At 45.5% G+C, this 22,161-nt stretch overlaps 1 protein-coding gene across 9 annotated transcripts in view; it reads left to right on the plus strand.

Moving 5' to 3' along the window:
* The window catches only part of Scap (SREBF chaperone), an 80,812-nt gene that overhangs the window by 43,040 nt on the left and 15,611 nt on the right, over positions 1-22,161 (plus strand). For all 9 annotated transcript variants that reach the window (XM_076577147.1, XM_076577144.1, XM_076577150.1 and 6 more), the window contains exons 2-3: positions 1,959-2,184; positions 14,352-14,481. In XM_076577147.1, the coding sequence (XP_076433262.1) occupies positions 2,063-2,184; positions 14,352-14,481 (252 nt within the window). In that variant the 5' untranslated portion in view covers positions 1,959-2,062. The remainder of the gene's footprint in view (positions 1-1,958; positions 2,185-14,351; positions 14,482-22,161) is intronic.

Consider the following 22,161-nt stretch of genomic DNA (forward strand, 5'->3'; position numbering starts at 1 on the left):
CCTTGGAGGAGTGGAGTTTGGTGACTCTCATTTCAAGGTCCTAAGCTTTTGGGTGTTTTTTGTTTTGTTTTGTTTTATTGAGGACAGATCATGCTGAGCAGTCTTTATTATAATCACTTTGTTCAAGGATGTATTTGGGGGCTGTGCATTTCTTTGCCAAGGTTTTTCTAAGGATTTCTCTCAGTCTGGCCTGTGCGCAGAAGAGGACAGGGAGGATGTTCAAAATACCCACTTGGCAGAGCAGCTGAAGGCGATGCCTGTTATACAGGCATGCTTGCGTATGCCCTCTGGGGCTGGGGTGTGTGTAGCTCGGTAGTAGAGCATTTGTGAGGTCCTGGGTTTGATTCTTAGCAGCTGCAAAAACAAAACGAACAAAAATCCTAATATGGAAAAAGGCTGAGCTAGAAAGGAAGGTCTTTGGCTTGTTTGGTTAGACTGATGGGAGGATTCAGTGTCTAGAGCGATAGGACCTTTCACAGCCCTGTTGTTTGTTTATGAGCCAGTGGCCTGTGATGCCGGACATTCAACAGCCAAAAAACATCCACCTGAAACAGTTGCTCCGATTTCATTGTCTCATGCCAGTGAAAATTAAAGAGGTGGACTCTAGTGGGAGTTTGAAAGTAGACACAAGCTTTATTAGCAGTTATTACAGAAAAATAAAAAGTTGATGAAAATGTGAGAAATCAAAAGCTATAGAAACTCTTGAAAGAGAGAAGGATTTTCAAGAGAGGAAGAAGCCGCTGAATTTTGTAGTTTATAAGTTTTATATAGGATTATGGCAAAGACTAGATGAAGACCAAGGTAACTGCTGTGAGACTGGTTAGTTCTCTGGGTACTGTGGGTGGAACCAGTGGAGGGGCCACAGGATCTGTGCACGTCCGCCTGGCCCAGCTAGGGCGATGCACTGCTGTACACCGTTCCTGGGCAGCTCTCTTAGGAGTGGTTGAAGCCCCACCCCACCCATCTCCAGGTTATTAGTTATTGACCTTAACTGTCTACTTACTGTTAGTCACTTGTCCAGTTCTACCACCCTCCAGCCTTGCAAGTGTCCAAGTGCTGTTATTACAGTACGCTGTGTTTGCACATTTAGATGATCAGTCTGGAGCTTTACCATGACAGAGTGTGACCTCCGTCACAACCACCATTTGTAGCTACAGTCTTTCTTTGTTGCCTCGTGTATAGCTCCTTTTCTGTGGGGTGCTCTGAGGTGATCTTCCAGGCAGGAGCTTGTTAGAAGCCATCCTTACTTAGAGTTTTCTGTTATGATTAGCTGTGTTAGAAGCAGGACTATGTGAAAGGATAATGGTGTCTCACACATGTTTCTCAGTTGCTTCTGGAGGTGTGGGTGGCGCTGGCCAGGAGCCCCACCCCTCCTCTCATCTGACTAGCTTGGTATCTCAGACCCCGCTTCCTCGGGGTTCTAGACCCTGCTGTGCTAACCCTTGATCTTCTCTTAAACCCTAGCCCTGTTCTCACTGCAACATAAACGAACAACATAAAAAAACAACTTTTTACCATGGGCTCTCTCCCCTTAGTAACTACAGAGAGCTAGCTCTTGTATCAAGAGAGCAGCTTATAGCCACTTACAAAGGTACCAAGGTTGTGTGTGTGCATTTGCTTATATTGACACTTTCTTCAGACTCTACATATCCTGAAACCAGTCCCTAGTCACATAACTGCCACCTCCCATTGGCAGTCCTGGTGTGCAGAACCAAGTACTTAATGTTTTATTTTACTTTATTGTATGTTTATTGGTGTTTTGCTTGCATGTGTGTCTGTGTGAGGGTGCTGGATCCCCTGGAACTGGAATTATAGACAGTTGTGAGCTGCTATATGAGTCCTGGGGATTGAACCCACGTCCTCTGGAAGAGCAGTCAGTGCTCTTAACCACTAAGCCATCTCTCATACTTAAGCCCCCAAATATTTAATGTTAATTTACTTTTATCCCTTCTGGTTAGGTACCTGCAGATGATGTCCATTGTCATTGGTATCCAGCATCTTCCAGGCTGATCCATGGTCACTGGTCACTTTCCGGGATGGCAACAAGGTGACTTAGCTGAGGATGACCCTGACTGAAAGGCTTCGTGAGAAGATATCTCAGGCCTTCTACAACCATGGGCTGCTCTGTGCATCCTACCCCATCCCCATCATCCTCTTCACAGGACTCTGCATCTTAGCTTGCTGGTATGTTTCTGATTTGCCCTCTATGTGGTAGAGCTGTACCGTGTGACAATAGACTTCACCTAACCTAACTGTGATGGAGCCTTGGGCACTGTATGTTCTTATTAGTGGGGAGTTAATAAGGATACTCATTGGAGCTACATACTAGAGAATTCTGGGAGAAATCTATAAAAGTGAATAAGAGAATATTGTTTAAAGAAAAAGGAAACTAGTTCATGTTGGTCTAACAGAGTGATACAACATTTGTTCACAGCACCAGTGATGATGTCCTCCTTCTGAGAAACTTCAAGGTCATTGAAAGGCATAATCTTGTCTTTTTCTTTCCATTTCCCTTTAGTGTTAGTTAACAGCAAGAGCCTTCAAGCACTGTGAAGTGAAGTGCATGTAAGCAGCTCACTGGGTACTGTCTGAGGCTGACTTCAGAGACGTGCTTCTCTATATGCTTGCCATTTCTCCTGTCCACATGGAGCCTTCCTCCCACCCCTCGGGGCTGCTGTGGTGGCAGGGTCTATAGTAAAAGCCATGGACGCTTGTGGGGTTGCCTGTTTTTCACAGGCCTCGTAGAAGCCTGAAGACTGACTGATCATGACTTTGTAGAATGAAGGGTTTGATGTAAAGTGTTCTCTTAAGCCATAAGACACTGTCAGCCATGTAAAGAGCCCATCTTAATATCGTTTTCTCTAGAAAGCATTCTGTTTTCCAGGTTAGGGTGTAGCTCAGTGGTAGAGCTTGGGTTGGCATGCTCAAAGCTCTAGGTGCAACTGCTAGCACCAAAAGAGGAAAAGTTTCCCCGATTCACTGTGTACAAGGCTGTGTTAGAACTAGCCTGGCTCAGGACTGAACCTCCTGTCCAGATCTGTTGTTGTCAATGATCCCAGACTGTTCCAATTCACAGTGAGAAAGATGAGTATCATTCATTGAGGGTTTCCTGCCTGGTGCCATGTTGGTGATTCAGGAATCTAACGAAATTTCTCATTTGTCCTCACAGTACTAGGAAATGGTCCACTTATACCTCCAGTCCACAAAGTGGGTAGGAGTTTGGTGACGTGCCTGGTTCATACCACTGCTAAAGATGAAAACTGGGCCACGAGAACTCTGGTGCTCACTCCTGTGGCCTCTCTTACCTGCCTCTTCATTCTGACTCAGTGTATATTGGTGTTTAAAATCTACCGAACTGTACTGCATTTGACGAAATACATACAGTGACACACTCTACATGATGAATTAGGAGTGCAGTGAGAACCTAGCTATATTTAAAAAAAATTCTGTTAACTAGCCTGTCTCTTTCTCTTTAGTGTTTTGCTTTCCTAGGCCTGGTTTATAGGCAGGGGTTCTCAAGCATGAAGTAGCATCAGAACCATATGGAAGGCAGGTTCAACACAGACTGGTGGGCTTTCTTTCATCAGGCTTTTTTGAAACTAAAAATTTCCTGCCATGACAGTTCCTAAGCCTGAGGATCACACACTGGGAAGCATTGAGCTGTTTCCATTTGTACCTGGAACTCACTGAGATCCACCTGCCTCTGCCTCCCAAGTACTGAGATTAAAGTTGTGTCATCCCCCCCCTGAATTTTTAAAAAATAATTTTACTTTATATATATTGGTGTGAGGGTTTCATATCTCCTGGAACTGGAGTTATAGACAGTTGTGAGCTGCCATGTGGGTGCTAGGAATTGAACCCAGCCAGTGAGTGCTTTTAACTGCTGAGCACTCCAGCACCCCAAAAATGTTTTTTGAGGATGAACTACTTCCCACCATAGCAGGTTCTCCCCCCCCCCCCAATAGCAGCTTCCCTGATTATATGGCAGGCTAACTGGATTTCTTTAAAAGTTGTTCCCTACATTTTATTTATTCATTTTGTGTGCTTGTGTGGAAATCAAAAGAAAATGTTCTGTCCACTGTGTGGGTCTAGTAGATGGAACTCAAGTTCATCTTTTCAGCAGGTGCCTTTACCCACTGCGCCATCTCAGCAGCTTTAGCTGAATGTCTTTTGGCATATTAGTTAATGCATTTGGCGTGAATAGCACAGACTACTACCATTCAAAGGCTAACCAGATGACCTTCTGAAAACGCTAGTCTCTCTACTCTGGAAGCACAGATCTGTTTTGAAGTCCTGAGCAATTTCTCACAGAAGAGGAGCTTGAGAATCCAAAGTTGAGTGGACTAATTTTACAGAGTGGCACACTGTCAGGCCTGTAGGAGTGTGGTTTCTTCATCCTTATAGTTCAGGATGCACTCTTGGGAGTGGCTTTTGTGGTCATTGTTTCCAGGGTGCTTTGTCTGAGCCATGCTATAGAGATGTCCATACTTATTTCTTCTCCTCTGACTGGAGCTCACTGAGATCTTAGACCTAGGCATACAAACCTCAGTCTCATGTTTTATTCTATTCTGGGAAGTTTTTCAGTTGGAACAACTCCCTTTCTGTCAGAGTCTTGAGTTGCCTAGAAAAACAAAGCATGGGTAGCACCAGCCTTTAGTAATTGTGTTAGATATTCAGGTTCCATTTAATTGCTGGTTTTTATTCCGTAGATAAGATTTGTTAGACGTAGACCCAAAGGACCTCTGCACTTAACATCCTTACTCAGATCCAGCAGCTACCCAAGCTATAGCAATAGAGCTGTGTTTATACCCCACTCCATCACCAAGTCCCCTCCAAAAAGACCAGAGCCCGACTAGAGGGGCTGGTGACTGACGATGGCTCAGGAGTGCACCTTTCTCCATCAGACTGAACAACCGGGATGGAGAAGCTGTGTATGCAGCACTCAGACTCCCTCAGACAGCACCAGCGGTCTGATTTTCTTTTCTAAGCTGGCGCTGAGGCTCTGGGGTCAGTGACTGAGACCTGAGGATACTCCTTCCAGTAGCCTGAGTGCTGAGCCTGGTAAATGGGTGCTTGGCAAATTCTCTCCTGCCTGCTTCTAAGTGCAGTAGCTATTTATTCCCCCCTCTGGGAAAATCTGATGAAACCTGTAGCAAATAGGCATTGTAGCAAAGGGTGTGTTTATATTTCCTAGAGCTTAGGCTACTGGGACCCAAGGGGTGGCCCAGCAAGGAAGGAGACTTTGCCCGAGACTATCCCTGGTAAGGTATGTATGTGGGGGTGCACTATGAGGTCAGGGAAAAGGGTATATAGGAAGGTAGACTTGGTCAGAGAGGAAATTGCTATCACAATGAGGTCATACTAAGCCTTCTGAGATGACAGGCCTGCAAGAGTGTGAGAACAGATTTGGTCCCTTTCCCTCCTGATTGTGTTTTTTTTTAGGCTGGCCTTGAACTCCTGCCTCTGTCTCCTGAGTGCTGGGATTAAAGGCGTGTGCCCAGCCCCTCTTACTTTTCTTTTTGGGAGTGACTGACACCTTCAGCTGAGGCTGTGTATCTCAGCTCTAGTGATCTGTATTTCTCAACTCCCTTTCTGCCTACACCTCAGGTTGTTTTGTGATTGTCTTTGGGGTCACACAGTGGGCTGTGTAATAGCTTATCTTTGTCTTTTTACACACATTTATATATTCTTTTCACAAATAAAAAAAGTCAGAGTAACTTAAGCCCGTCTATGCTTATAGTTAGGTGGGCCAGACTGGCAGAAATTGAAGTTTGAAAGTACCTCTGACCTCTGCTCTAAAGCCTAGACTCTGGAGAGGCCCAGTGGCTAGCTCTGCACCTGTTCCATGGCACTGGCTAGTTGAACATTCAAAACCAGAGCCTCTTCTGGTCTCACATACAACCCTGTAAAAACTCTCAAAACTTGTAGGAAATCAAAGACTACTTTATCTCCTAAGATTTACTCAAGTAGAAGGTAAAACCCTCCAGTCTTTCACCACCCTATTCTCCTGATTTTGTATTGTTCACCCCTGGGAAGTGGGGAACAAGTGAATGTGTTGCTCTGATTGATTGATAAATAAAAAGCTGATTGGCCAGTAGCCAAGCAGGGCATATAGGCGGGACAAGCAGAGAGGAGAACTCTGAGAAATGGAAGGCTGAGTCAGTAGACACCAGCCCGCCATCCAGGGAGCAGCATGTAAAGCACACAGATAAAGTCACATTTGTATTCCCAGCACTTGGGAGGCAGAGGTAGGCAGATCTCTGTAAGTTCAAGGCCAGCATGCAAGTTTCAGGCCATCCCAGGGCTGTGCAGTGAGACCTTGTCTTAAACAAAAACAAATGGCTGGAGAGATGTGTAGCTGATGTTTTCTCGGGTCCTGTCCAGCCCCACGGACCCCATAGCTGCTTATAAAATAATCACTCAGAAGCTTATATTGATTAAAACTACTCGGCCATTAGCTCAGGCTTACCACTGACTAGCTCTTATATTTAAACTCAGCCCATTTCTGTTAATCTATATGTTGCCATGTGTTCCATGACTTTATCTGTATGCTTTACATACTGCTCCCTGGACGGCGGGCTGGCGTCTACTGACTTAGCCTTCCACTTTTCAGAGTTCTCCTCTCTGCTTGTCCTGCCTATATGTACTGCCTGGCTACTGGCCAATCAGCTTTTTATTTATCAACCAACCAGAGCAACACATTCACAGCATACAGAACATCCCACAGCACCTCCCCTTTTCTGTCTAATCAAAAAGGAAGGGTTTAACTTTAACATAGTAAAATTACATACAACAAAACAGTAATCAAGCAAGAATTACAGTTATAATATCTTGTAGCTTGAGTTTTCCTGCCTTGCCCACAGTCAGGACAAATCTCTCTCACCTGACAGTCCCACAGCCACTCAGACCCAACCAAGTAAACACAGAGACTTATTTTGTTTACAAACTGTGTGGCCGTGGCAGGCTTCTTGCTAACTGTTCTTATATCTTTTTTTTTTTTTTTTTTTTTTTTTTTTGGTTTTTCGAGACAGGGTTTCTCTGTGTAGCTTTGCGCCTTTCCTGGAGCTCACTTGGTAGCCCAGGCTGGCCTCGAACTCACAGAGATCCGCCTGGCTCTGCCTCCCGAGTGCTGGGATTAAAGGCGTGCGCCACCACCGCCCGGCTGTTCTTATATCTTAAATTAGTCCATTTCTATAAATCTAACCTTGCCACGTGGCTCGTGGCTTACTGGTACTTTACATCTTCCTTGTCCTGGCGGCAGCTCTAGACAGTCTCCTTCTGCCTTCCTGTTCTTTTATTTCTCCTCTCTATTAGTCCCGCCTATACTTCCTGCCTAGCCATGGCCAATCAGGTTTTATTTATTGACCAATCAGAGCAATTTGACATACAGACCATCCCCCAGCACAGCCAAGTGCAGACCATCTCAGATATCTGCACTCAGGCCCGTGGTCCTAATCATCCTCTATGCGGACCTGCTGGGTAAAGCCACGAGGAACCCAAGAATGGGCTCCCACAGGACATACAGAACATCCCACAGCAATATCTAGTCTATTTGTATTTGGCAAAATTAAAGAAAATATTCCATCTATCCTATATTTGTGAATCTAAAGTTTTATATCTAATTTATCTTTTATCATGATGAAGGAAAATTATAACTATCTAGTCTTCAACTACATCAAAGACCTCAGAAGGATATAATATTACCTAAGTAAACAGGAAATGCATTGTAAGGAACTTCCAAAATTCTGGAAATGACAGAGACAGCTGCCTGACTAGACAGTCATCCAAAGTTCCTTTGCAATGTTGGGGCGTCCATCATTGGCCCATAGGCCTAGAGTCTCTCAGTCATTTCTCTCTGTGTCCTGTAGAATGTCTGGCAGTTTCTTCTACAAAGCAGGAACCTGAAGAACCATCTTGCCTTGCAAAGTTCAGTGGTCACCTTCCTATGGGTCCAGCATGTCCAGTTGATACAACATTTAGTCAAGCAGTCCAGGCAAGAACAGTTTCTTACCCAAATGGCTATTTTTGCCAAAAAGAAGATAAACTCCATATGGAGTGTCTTCTGTGCCCATCTTTCTCTTTGAATCAGTGCTGCCAGGAGCAGATGTGTCGCATTGTCCAGAAAGTCTAAGTTTTTAAAACATTTTAAATGCCATATTCTGTAGGTGTTTGAGGTGTTTGAAAACTACATATCTATCTGAAATATATCTATGTATACCTAGAAAACTAAACTAACATGACTATAAGTTTGACTGTCATAGATGAGTAACTATTAATCAATTTCTTATTGATACATTACAATTTTAAATTAGTTGTATACACATAATACCTTAAATAAGAGTAGAAATATACATATAGTACAACAAAATTAACTTTAAATTTGTATTAATAAACTAAAATTTATACCAAATGTAAAACATTTTAACAAGTTGTTGCTCTTTAAAAGTAGGTTCAATAATCTACCCTTTCATCCTATCATATCTATATTTCTATATCATATTCTCCTTTCTTCTTTTAGAAAGAGATTGACTATGACCAATAACAATTTGTAACCAACAAACTAAACAAAGACAAACATCTGTAATCCATTTTTTGGGAATGTAGGCATAGTGTTCTAGGCTACTTTCTGCTGATAAAGGGCGCTGTATTCTTATGGGGATTCTGAGAAAATTAAGAATTATGGCCAAGTCCTGCCTGGAATAGTCTGTGAGGCTGCATTGTCTGAGCCAGTTGCCTTGAAACCGTTCTGGATGTGGGATCATCTGGGCCATGGTGTCATCAGAGACCTTTCAGGGGGTCATGGCTTGTCAAACCTGATGTGTCTTAATCTGGAACAAATCCATAGCCTCTTGCTTCCAGTGGAAACAAAAGCAGAGCCTCCTTTCCAAAGCAACATATCCTTAGATCCAAATTTTGAAGTCAAGATACCTTTTAAATATATATACTGGCTTTATTTAGCAGCCTTTACAAGCAAATGTCTATCTGTAGTTAAAAATATCAAAGACAACATAATCCAGATTCTCTGTGTAATACCATCTATACTTATTTTTTATACTACCTTTACTGTCTCTTTAACGACTATTTTTTTAAAACTATTTCTTTATATAACTGTCTATTTTCTTCTCTCTTCCAAGCCTGCGTACATTTTTACACACACTGTAAACCATTTAATTCTTGTTCCATCTGAATCTGCCTTATTGTGAATCTGTTGCTTTAAACTGCAGTGGTTAGTACTGAAGCAGAAGCCTTGGCTGATGGCTGCATCCAACTCAGCTTTTCAACATGGCGGAACTGTTTACTGCCAGCTTTTGGAGGAACCATGCTCACTGCCAGACTCTGGGAGGCAGTGGGTCTGTGCCTCTATCAAAGCAGCATGTAGCTCAAAATTTATTTTATTTTTTTCAATTTTAATTTTTATTTATTTATTTATTTTTACTAGCAAAAACTATATCCATCACACAGCATAGCACGCAGCTTGGAGACATCTCTGTGCAACATGGCATAGGTCAGGTGTGCATGCCATGAACCCACCATAGAGTAGCTCAAGTCCGCGTATTGTGGTGTCTCGTTGCCCACATGAGACATGAAGCAGGAACCTGTTTTTGGCTCCATTTAGAATTGCTTATTAAATATTCTCAGGTTTCAGGTGGAAACTCGAGCCGTTGGACGCCATTTGTAACTGAAGTTTTCTGGGTCCTGCGGTCCCGCAGCTGCTCAGACCCAAGTAAACACACAGAGGCCTATATTAATTAGAACTGCTTGTCCATTAGGTCAGGCTTACCACTGACGAGCTCTTACATTAACCCACAGTTCTTACTCATGTCTAACCGCATGGCTTGGTACCTTTCCTCAGTTCTGCCCTCACATCTTCCATGTCTGCCTGACGACTCCTGACTCACTCAATCTTCTACTTCAATAATGGATGTGGCATCCAGACAGGAGCCAGGCATGGTAGTACATGCCTGTAACCCCAACATTTACAGGGTCAAGGTAGGAGGATCAAGAGTTTAAGGCAGCTTTAGCTATGTCGTAAGTTCAAGGCCAGCCTAGCCTACATGAGACTTACCTCAAAATAAACAAAAACCCGCCAAAACATGAAAAACAACAAGAAGCTGAGGTCAGTAAGGAAACAAGCTCAACACTGCTGTAAACAGCTAGAACAGTAAATGTAAACAGAGCACTTCACCCAGCAGCCATAGAGTACACTGAACTGAATGCATGTACTCCACAGAGCAGACCAAGTGTTAGGCTACAAACAGATGTTAATTTTAAAACTTCCAAAATGTGCCTCTTTTGATCACAGTGGAATAAAACCAAAATAAGATCAGTAACAGAAAGAAAACAGAATTCACAAATATATAGAAACCAAAACCAATGCGTCAAAGAAATAAGGAGTTCGCCGGGCGGTGGTGGCGCACGCCTTTAATCCCAGCACTCGGGAGGCAGAGGCAGGCGGATCTCTGTGAGTTCGAGGCCAGCCTGGACTACCAAGTGAGTTCCAGGAAAGGCGCAAAGCTACACAAGAGAAACCCTGTCTCGAAAAACCAAAAAAAAAAAAAAAAAAAAAAAAAAAAAAAAAAAAAAAAAAAGAAATAAGGAGTTAGAAAATGCCTTGAGATGGTGAAAATCAAAGTCACAGCCCACCAAAGTATAGTGTACTATAAGCAGGTCCTTCCCTCGGGCACTCCTGTCCCCAGTGACCTTATGCTGGTAGGAAAACACCTAGAACTGAGAGGAAGCAGTATTTGGAAAACCTGTTCTGAGGACCTACAGGCAGTGACAGAGCCGGTGTTTACCATGCATGAGATAGCAAAGCGTAGCATTCAGGCTGGAGGGACGCAGCACTGAAGCGCCCTGACTGCTGGGGTGCCTAAGGGTGCTAGCACCACGAGAAACCAACAGGTGACAGACTAATGGGTTCAGGTGCTTCTGGAAGAATGACTCTGGGTCTAGGATGACCATTAGATTGGTGCCTGGGTGGCCTAGCCCCAAGGACTGTGGTGGTTAGGTGACAGATGGGCATAAACGGAGAATATAGGAATGTAATTAACAGGAAGTTGCTTGGGCAGTCTGTAGCTGGAGTGACCTGGCCCTAATTCTCAGCTCTGAATTGCGGCACTTAAACCCTCTGGTGTGGCTTGAGGTCTTCTCTACTTCCTGAGTTAAGTTTCTTTCTTCCTTGCTTAATGTGCTCTAAAGCCTCTCTGGCCTGTTTTTGCTCCCACTGGAATGTTACTTTTGAGAGCAGAGCTCTTGTCTGTCTTGTGCACCTCTGTGCCTTGCACAATGTCTGGCTGAGTTGATGCTCAAATATTTGTTGAAAGAGTGACCACTCGAGAGACAGCCGGGACTGACCTACTCTGGTGATGGGATGGCCAAACACCCTAATAGTTGGGCCAGAAACCCCATCCAAGGACTGAGGAATCTGGATGCAGACATCCACGGCTAGGCCCCGGGTGGAGCGCCGGAAGTCTAATTAGCGAGAAAGAGGAGGTTTATATGAGCGAGAATTGTTGAAACCAAGGTTGGATAAAGCACAGGGACAAACAGCCAAACGAATGGAAACACATGAACTATGAACCAAAGGCTGAGGGGCCCCCAACTGGATCAGGCCCTCTGAATAGGTGAGACAGTTGATTGGCTTGATCTGTTTGGGAGGCATCTAGGCAGTGGTACCAGGTCCTGGGCTCGCTGCATGAGATAGCTGTTTGAAACCTGGGACTTATACAGGGATGCTTGGCTTAATCTGGGAGGAGGGGACTGGACCTGCCTGGACTGAGTCTATCGGGTCCATCTCAGTCCTCAGGGTTGGCCTTGATCTGCAGGTGGTGGGAATGGGAGGTTGGCTGGGGGGAAGGGGAGGGGGGCAGGAAGGGGGAGAACAAGGGAATCTGTGGCTGTTATGTAGAACTGAATAGTATTGTAAAATAAAATAAAGAAAAGAAAGATACCAGGCAACTGGCTACGTGTTACTGGTGACCCGGCTGCCTGGATTGGGCAGTCAGGAAGCATGTCCAGAAAGGAGGCAGAAGCAGACGACACTCAGAGTTCTCTGCCGAGGAAAGCTCTCTCTAGCCAGCCACATCCCCCAGGCTAGACATGCCTTGGATTGTAAGATAACAGCTATAGAGGAAGGGAGACCTGCATTCTCTCAAAGATGCTCTCCTCCTCTTTAGTCTTTTGACAGAAGGTTGTGCTGTGTAGCCCAAGATGGCTTGGAACTCACTTTGTGGCCTAGGCTGGCCTCAGACTTAGGATCCTCTTCCCAGGTACTAGCACACAAGCATGTGCCAGCACACTCAGCCCCAAAGATGCTTTCGTGTTGTGTTAGTCTCTGGTTCCATTTGAATTATCATTTGGAAGCTCGCTACTTGGGTTGGGTTTGGTTGACTTAGCTGGGCGACCGTCATTCAGCCAGATACTTGATCATTCTTTCTTATCAATAAATAGAGGGATGGATGATGGCGCTTACCTCCTGTGGAGAAGTTTTCACATGGCTAATACACTTAAAATGCTTAGAGTGATTCCTGGCAGAAGGGCTGGAGAGATGGCTCTACAGTTAGGAGAACTTGCTGCTCTTCCAGAGGATCCAGGTTCAGTTCCCACACACACGTGGCAGATAAGCATCACCTATAACTCTAGTTCCAGAAGCTCCAATGCCTTCTTTTGGCTTCTGCAGGCACTGTGTTTGTTTGGTACATAGACATACATGATGGCAAAACCTGCATATACATAAAATAAAAATAAATCTTTTGAAAAAAATAGTTCCAGTCGGGCGGCAGTGGCACACACCTTTAATCCCAGCACTCAGGAGTCAGAGCCAGGTGGATCTCTGTGAGTTCGAGGCCAGCCTGGTCTACAGAGCGAAATCCAGGACAGGCACCAAAGCTACACAGAGAAACCCTGTCTTGAAAAACCAAAAATAAAAAAATAGTTCCTAGCACATATTAAAAATCTTATGTAAGAGATTCCATCCTCCTCCTCCTCATTGCTATTATTATTAATTTACCTTTTCCCTGGGCTTCTGCTTTTATGACTTAAAATTAAAAGCAGATCATGAAATACATATGTGTAAACCAAAACTCAAGAACCACAAATAACATCAACACTGTGTGTGCGTGCGCACACACACACACACACACACACACACACACACACAAAACAAAAAAACAAAAACAAAAACAAAAACAAAAAACAAAACGTAGCTGACCAGACATGGTGGTATAAATCCTATCATCCAGGAGGCTAAAGGATAGTGAGTTCAGGGCCAGCGTGGGCACATAGGAAGATTTTATCACAAAACAATCAGTGATTGTAATAACCTTGTTTTGGTTTGGGGTTTTTTTGTTGTTGTTGTTTTGTTTTTTGTTTTTTTTGGGGGGGGGGGGCGACAAGGAGTCTCCATGTAGTTTTGGTGCCTGTCCTGGATCTTGCTCTGTAGACCAAGCTGGCCTCGAACTCACAGAGATCCACCTGCCTCTGCCTCCCGAGTGCTGGGATTAAAGCCGTGCACCACCACCACCAGATATTTGTTTTTCTTTTTAAAGCTGTAGTTAACAAGGTTACTTCTCGATTTTTTTATTTATAAAACTTTTATTTTTATATATATGTCTGCATTAATGTATGCCACTTGTTTGGGTGCCAGACTAAGCCAGAAAGTCCCCTGGAGTTGAAGTTAGAGATGATGTGAGCCACCCAAAAGAATGCTGGGAACGGAGCTCAGTTCCTCTGGAAGAGCAGAACTGTTACTGTGGAGTCAGACCTCCAGTCTCCACAGCTCTGTTCTCAGTGGTTTCCACTAGAAACAGCCAAGTGTGCCTTGACAGTGAAGGAGACTAATGCACTATAATATATTTATTTATTCAGTGCATTAGTACATAGCTATGACGTCAGGAATTTTGTGGTAGTGCTAGAGGTTGAACATAAGGCCTTAGGCATGCAAGGCAAGCACTCTACCACTGACTTACTCCCCAGCTCTAATATGTATCCATAAAAATGAGTGGCTCTGCATGCGCCAACATAGATGATATAAAAGATATATATTGAGCCACTCACGAAAGAGTACATACATAGGTGATATTATTATTATTATTTTTTTTTTTTTTTTTTTTGGTTTTCCGAGACAGGGTTTCTCTTGTGTAGCTTTGCGCCTTTCCTGGATCTCACTTGGTAGCCCAGGCTGGCCTCGAACTCACAGAGATCCGCCTGCCTCTGCCTCCCGAGTGCTGGGATTAAAGGCGTGCGCCACCACCGCCCGGCTATTATTATTATTATTATTTTGTGTGCTTTGGTGTTTTTGCCTGCTTCTCAGACGTCCTCACTCTTCCCTGCTCTCTCTCCCTTCTCCCCAGCTACCCGCTGCTGAAGCTCCCCTTGCCTGGAACGGGACCTGTGGAATTCTCTACTCCTGTGAAGGATTACTCACCCCCGCCTGTGGACTCTGACCGCAAACAAGGAGAGTCCAGTGAGCAGCCAGAGTGGGTAGGTGCTCAGCTTGTCACTGAGGAGAGCCCTAGCAGAGAGCTGATTGGTGGAGGCAGACTCTGCAAGAGGCGGTAAGAGTGGTCAGCTTCGAGTTAGTGAGTTCGTGGACTCGCCTGCTTTACGAAGGCACCGGAAGTGTTTAGTTACACAAGTAACGAGCAGCCTTTATTGGAAGAAAACCTTGAGTGCTGCCAAGTGTGAATGCCCTAGACAGACGAGGATGTTCAGTTGTCCTCGCAGCCAGCTCAACCGGGGTCATGCCTGGCCTGTCCACACACCGTGTGCAGGGACCAGATGACATGCCGGCTGCTCCTTGATCCTAGATAGTCATGAGAACAGCGGAGCACCCCCAGGGTGTTCTATCATCAGAACCCCAACACTGCCTGAGGATTGCAAAGTTCGCCTAATTTCCTCAGATCAGTTAGGTGTTTTTTATCTTCATAATCCAATCAGGTGGTTTAAAAAGTACAGGTTTTATTTATTTATTTTTTTAAACAGGAAGGAAGGTTGGGGCCCAAAGTAATTAAGTGCCTCGGTTACTTAATTTATGAGGGTCAACACGGGATTAGAATTCTTTGTTCTCCTAGTCCTAACCCACTGGACTGGACTGTTACCACTTGGATGAGCTCTGGGCTGAGCACTGATAGGAATGGGGAAAATAGTCTCCCCAGTCGAAGGGCTCGAACTTGGGACCCCACTGACTGATTTCTCTGCTCACTGTTCGAAGCTCGTGAGCTTGAGCAGCTCATCTCTGGACGTCTCACCTACCATGTAAGGACGTGGTAGTCCTTATGGGCCTGTCTTTCATGTGCTGTGCTTTGGCCCCGAGGTTGGTGCCGGGCTTGCTGAGTGTGTGGAGGAAAAGCAAATCTTGGGACAGAGCTCCTCTCCTCCACCCCTTGACCGTACAGCGCCATTTTCCCATTTCCTTCCTGGTTAAAGTCAGCTCACTACTTAGGAGTTTGACTCCCCTGTTGCTGAACTAGGATCCCTGGTAAGAGAGGTGTGTTACAGGTACACATTTTGTCCATGAGAAGTTTGCATCTGTGCTCACCAGTACTGTGCCTGTGATGGTCAGGGGACACCTATTCACCAGGGCTCTGCTGTGATGGGCAGAGAACACCTATTCACCAGGGCTCTGCTGTGATGGTCAGGGGACACCTATTCACCAGGGCTCTGCTGTGATGGTCAGGGGACACCTATTCACCAGGGCTCTGCTGTGATGGTCAGGGGACACCTATTCACCAGGGCTCTGCTGTGATGGTCAGGGGACACATGGTCTGAGACCATCTAGCTCTGGGCTAGAGAGAGAGCTCAGTGGTCAAAGAGTTCCTAGATGCACATCAGGTGGCTTTACAACCGACTGTAACTCTAGTTCCAGAGGATCTGATGCTTTCTGGCCTCTGAGGGAACCTTCGCATGTGGTGCACATAAACTCATGCAGACACACACACACACACACACACACACACACACACACACACACACAGAAATTTTTTGAAGCCAGGTGGAGGTGGTGCACTCCTTTAATCCCAGCACTCGGGAGGCAGAGGCAGGAGGATCTCTGTGAGTTTGAGGCCAGCCTGGTCTACAGAGAGAGTACCAGGATACCAGGGCTACACAGAGAAACCCTGTCTTGAAAAAACAAAACAAAACAAACAAACAAACAAACAAAAACCAGTTTTTTCTTTGTTTTTTGTTTTTAAAGAAACTATTTTGTGTTCTATGTCCCAAATTGGCCATTGGTTCACAATGGAATCATCTTGATGCAAATATTTTACAATCATTAACTGCTTAATGTAGTTCTACTGTGTATTGAACTGATGATACCTAGGTCCCAATCACGTAGTCTTGGTTTACGGATGTTTCTTGACTAGTAGAATTCAGTGGGCCTCTTTATACAGGATAGATGCATTTGTGGGTTTCCCTTCATAACGTTCACTGGCCTTGGGTGGTGACAGTGAATAGGTGTACAGAGCAGTTTAAGATCTAAACAGTCAGGTAGTTATTTAGTTCCTTCTGTTACAAGCTCTATCCCTGAGTGATGGAGGAGACTCAGGCTTGGTGCTGGGGCCCAATGTCATGTAACTCAGTGATAAGTTACCACACTCACATTGGCTGCATATGATACAAATAGAAGCCCACAACAGTGTGAGAACCATTTCAGTTACAAAGAACAAAAAAATTCACCTCAAAGCAGAGTAAGAAAAGAAAAAAGACTTCCCTTCGCATAACTCATAGGCAGGGGCGGAAATGTCTTCTGTGCTACGTGGCCAGGTGCAGGAACCCATCGCTCACGTCTGTTCTCTCTGGACCAGCTCATCTCCATCTTCCTCACAGTGACTGGAGGAGCCCTGAGTCTGTGCAGCAGCAAATGTAGTGAGTGAGAAGTCCACTCCCAGACCCTGGCCCAGGGCACCTGCTTTGTTGCTGATGTTATCACCTGGCCAAGCAGGACAGATGATGGTTTCTGGAGAAAAAGCTGAGGCCTGGGCACTGGGAGGGATGCAGCAGCTCCACCCATCCACACCACAGAACTTCAGCCTCTGTCTTCTTTCCTTTGCTCTGTTCTTGCTTTGGGGGGCGTCTTAGTTAGGGTTACTATTGCTGTGAAGGATACCATGATCACGGCAGCTCTTACAAAGTAGAACATTTAATTGGGATGATTCAGTTACAGTTTCAGAGGTTCAGTCCATTGTCATCATGGTGGGCAGCTTGGTGGCGTGCAGGCAGACATGGTGCTGGAGCTGAGAGTGCTACATCTTGCAGGCAACAGGAAGTCAACTGACTGTCACACTGAGGGAAGCTTGAGATAAAGAGACCTCAAAGCCTACTCCCACGGTGACACACTTTCTTCAAGGCCTCCTAATGGTGCCCCTCCCTTTGGGGGCCATTTTCTTTTAACCACCCGCACGGTGTAAACCAGGATGCCTTGGGGACAGCTCAGGGTTCTAGTCCTTGAAGAGACCGCACCCTGGTTGTAGAGGTAAGACAAAGGGTTTTTGTTGTTTTGTTTTTTTATTTTCCAGACAGGGTTTCTCCGTGTAACAGCTTTGGTTGTCCTAGAACTTACTATGTAGACCAGGTTGGCCTCGAACTCACAGAGATCTGCCCGCCTCTGCCTCCCAAGTGCTGGGACTAAAGGCATACACCATCACCACAAAGCAAGACAAAGATTTTTAAGGTTTGAAGTATATATTTAAATGATATGGTGGAGGTGGGACTCTGGGGGATGGCTCAGTGGTTAAGGGTGCTTATTGTTCTTAAAGAGGACCTGAGGTCTGTTCCAACGCCCACACCAGGCAGTGCACAGCCATATCTAACTCCAGTCCCAGGATCAGCACGCTCTGGCCTCTGCGGGCACCTTCACACACCGAGAGCACATAAACTCACACAGTCACGTGCATGCGCACACACAGACAGAGGCCAGGAGCTTTCAGTGGTCAGTGTGGAGCAGTTGTTGCAATACAGTGAAGGATATTGAATTATATACACATTAGTACCCTCCAGTAAATGGTAAATACCTGTAAGTCTGTCCTGAATCTGCTTGATTAACTGATTAATAAATACATAGGGACAATAGGCAAATTTCTGGGCAGAAAAATTCTGAATAATTTATGCAGATAGTCCTCTCTCAAGAAGTTCGCATATAATTCCTTTCTCTTTTTGTTTTTTGAAACAAGGTTTAATGTTGCCTAGGCTGTGTAGCTGAGGCTGGTCTTGAACTCCTGATTCTTCTGCCTCTCAAGTACTGGAATACAGGCATGTTCCACAATACTCAACGTCTCTGCTTCTTAAGTGTCTAGAGACTTCCTTCCACAGAGCACAGGCAGAGAGGAGTGTGTGCAGCAGAGAACTTGGCAGGCAAGGCCTCAAGCACGTGACGGAGGTGGAAGAGAGCAGGGGACACCTCTAGGTCTCCTTCCTGGGTGCACGGCTCCAGTCTGCTTGAGTAAAACACCATCAAGTCCAGTTGAGGGACACCCTACGAAACACCTGACCAGCACTCCACAAAACTTTCAAGGCCACCCAAGCAAGACGAGTCTGAAAACTAAGAGAAGCGCTTGGTGGCATGGCATGGTCCGTGTTTTCACAAGTTTCAGTCCGAGTTTAGATGGCTCTGTTGCTTTGGGTCTGAGATGAGGCAGAACATCATGGAGGAAGCAGAGTGGTGGAGGAGCCTATTCTTCTCATGTGACAGGAAGCAGAGGAAGAGGTAGAGAGGCAGGAGCGTTTGTGCCTGTCTGCCTGCCTGCCTGCGTCACCAGAGGAAGGTGTCAGATCTCCCAGAGCTAGAGTTATAGGAGTTTGTGAGCTGAAAGAGCAGCAAGTGCCCGTAACCACTAAGCCATCTCTCCAGCCCCCACACAGAACCTAATCATCCTTGCCAGGTCCTTGCTCTGAGTTCAGCCCACTCTGTATTAGACTTAGTGTGACCTATGGCTTTGTAGGATTGGCAAAGGCCAGTTCCTTCTGGGCAGAGGGCTATGGTTACAGAGAAAGAAAAACAAAGCAGAAACAGTAGAGACTTGTATTTCCCAGTGCGTGGCCTTGGCCAGATGACTTTTGTGCCTTTGTTCCCGTATTCATGAAACAAGGGTGATAATTTTCCTGTGTTGTACATTGTCAAGGATCAAATGAGAGGATGCAGACTTGGTGCAGTACCTGGCCCACTGTTAATATTCAGCAGATGTTTGTGGCTGTCAGACTAGATCAGTCTGGCTAGCCTGCGCAGAGAGGAGGAAAGGGAAGGTTTGTATGCTTGGACTGCTTGTAAGGCTTGCCCTCAGCTCAGTGGCTTTCTTCGGGAAGCCTGTTGTTTGCACTCGTGGATCCTGCTGCCCCTCTGTGTGCTTGCCCCGCCATACTCTTGAAGTTGCGTTCACTCCGATTCACATAAATACCAGTGTTTTACACACCACAGACGAGCGCTCAAGAAAGAGCTCTTGTTGAGTGAGTGAAGAGCAGGATTATTTCAGAGACAATGAATGTGCCTGTTACTTTATTTTGAGCATTGTAAGTGAGAAGGTTGGTGGGCCCAAGTTGTTTCTGGGCTCTTGAGTTCAAGAGTGGATAGTGGAAGCCATTAATTCCCTTAGAGGGACTAACAGGGACTAGATAGTGGAAGCCATTAATTCCCTTAGAGGGACTAACAGGGACTAGATAGTGGAAGCCGTTAATGCCCTTAGAGAATAACATGGACCAGATAATAGAAGCCATTCCCTTAAGAGGAATAGCATGGGCTAGAGAGATAGCTCAGCAATTAAGAACACTTACCACTCTTAGGGAAGGCTCAGGTTTGGATTCTAGAACTTCAGTTCCAGGGGATCAGATGCCCTCTTTTGACCTCCAGGGGCATTAGGCTTGTATGTGGTACACACTTCTCAGGGACCTGATTTGGGCTGGGTGGTTTATTCCCATTCCCCTAAGCAGTAAGGAAGACCTGGAGTCTTGGAGAGCCTGTGGGCCCTCACCGGTGGCACACAGCCAGGGGTGGTGGCACTGAAATTTGAGTCTAGGTAGCTCTATTTACTTAGGAAGGAAGAACTAAATTTAAAATAGAAAATGAGTTTTAAAGAAGAAGAAACCTGAGGATTTCAGGACTTGAATGCCTACCATAGAGCAGCTTTCTTGGTAATCTGAACTTACTGCTTAGGGCAATGGGATTGCCTTTACTACAGTCCTCTCCAGGCCCTTATACAGACCAATCTAGCAGGTTCCCAGAGGCGTATAGTCTTGTTCCATGTTGGGCTCCCAAGGCTAATATTGTCGAGTTTGTGGTGGCTGCCTAAGCCTGGACACAGAGAAGATCTAGGCAGAGACCTCATGCTATGAACAGTGGTGGCCAGAGATGCCATTGGTCCCCAGGACCCCAGCTCTTCTCCCATACTGCTTATGGCTTTTTCTCCCATGTCAAGATTGTATGGCATTATCTGAGCAGGTTGGCTGTAGAGGAGGAAATAAACTTGGGGTCAGGCAGCTGGGAGTTTACTCTGGATCAGCTCCCTATCAGCTGTGTGACCTTAGACTTGTCCATTAGCTATCCTGACCTTGGTTCTCTTATCTAGGTATTTAGCTCAGGGTCTTTCACAACACTGCAGTCCAGCTGTCAGTCCAGGCTTCCAGACCTCAGAATTCAACTCAGAGGAATCTGTTTCCACACTCGCTCACATGGCTGACTGGCTGCAGATTTCTTGCAGGCCTCTTAGTTGCTTTCTGAGTGTTGCCTAAATGCCCTTTCCAGAATGGCTAACATGATGTCTTGTTTCAACAGGTGTTGGTACCAAAAGATGGGGAATTGTTGTAGTGTTCAGTAACCTAAATTCAAAGATAGCATCACTTTGCTGTACTCCCTGTCAGAAATAAATCAGTAGATCTAGCATTCTCTTAAGGGGGCAGGATTGCACAAGGTCATGAGCCTTAGAAGACGTGGCTTATTGGGGGTCATGTTAGAAGGCTACCTGCCACTGTCTCCATCTAGTCAAGAGTCTTTATTTGTTCAGGGAGATCTGGGTCCCTTGAATACTTTTGCATCTGCTGTCACACATGTAGGGTACTATTCTTTATCTGCTTCCATACCTGTTTCTCACTTGGACATCAGGTAGGGTTATTAAGAGAACTCATCTCCACTGAATGGGCGCACTATACAATGGATGGGCCACACTTCATCTTCACTAATATTTTACTGCCTGCCTTCTCACCAACACTGCATCTCCCTGCTCAGAGGATCTCTGGTACAGAGGCCTGTGGGGCTGGAGAATCCCTGACCTCAGAACAGCCCTTTACTCAGTGTCTGTGGGGGCAGAATGGAGTCTCAGCTCTCCCTGCTCAGGCTCTGTGAGGTCACTTGCTCAATACACCCTTGGCTGGCTGCCTCCCTCCCTGTCTCTTGTACCATCCAGATGAACTAATGGTTTCCAGGTCTGCTTCTGGAAGTTTCCAAATCAGTCTAGGGATTGTGGACAGCTGCCACTATGAGAGAATATTGATGTCCAGAGAGAGAACTTAAGGTCACATTAGATGATGACTTGATATATTTAATGACTGGGCCGAAATCTTGGAAAAACTAGAAGAATGTGGAACACCTTCTTGGAAGGTTCCGATAGGAGTTGGTAGACATGAGTCAAGAGCCATCCAGCTGAGGGGACCCAGGTAAACTGAAGAATGAGTCTATCCCGGGGGCCATCAGCTTGGTTTGCCTGCAGAGGCTGCCAGCCAGTGAAGGAAAGTCCAGGAGCTGCGGGTCACCCAGAGTTGGTGGAGCATCAAAGGAGAAAGTTGTCTGGGGCAAATGGGATAACAACATATTCCTAAAGAAATGTGGTGGGGACTGGGCATGGTGCCACACCCATGTAATACCAGCACTCAGGAGGCTAAGGCAGGAGAATTACAGATCTGAGGCCAGCCAAAGCTACATAGTAAGAACCTCTCCTACAGAACAGATACACGTCACCCACATAGAAAACCATGCTACTACCTTCCCATGAAAAGAAGGATGTTGTTATAGCGATGCACTTGCAAGAAGAAAAGTGGAGAAGCGCTACTAAAACTGATGATGGAACCTGACCCTATATCCCAGACTGTAAATATAGTTCCTAGTCTTTTGCTGAAATACTGGCCCAAGGCCAGGGGGTTGGGTGGGAGCGGCACATGCCAACATCCCAGCACTCAGGAGGC

The sequence above is a fragment of the Peromyscus maniculatus genome, chromosome 7 (assembly GCF_049852395.1).
Source record: "Peromyscus maniculatus bairdii isolate BWxNUB_F1_BW_parent chromosome 7, HU_Pman_BW_mat_3.1, whole genome shotgun sequence".
NCBI lineage: Eukaryota > Metazoa > Chordata > Mammalia > Rodentia > Cricetidae > Peromyscus > Peromyscus maniculatus.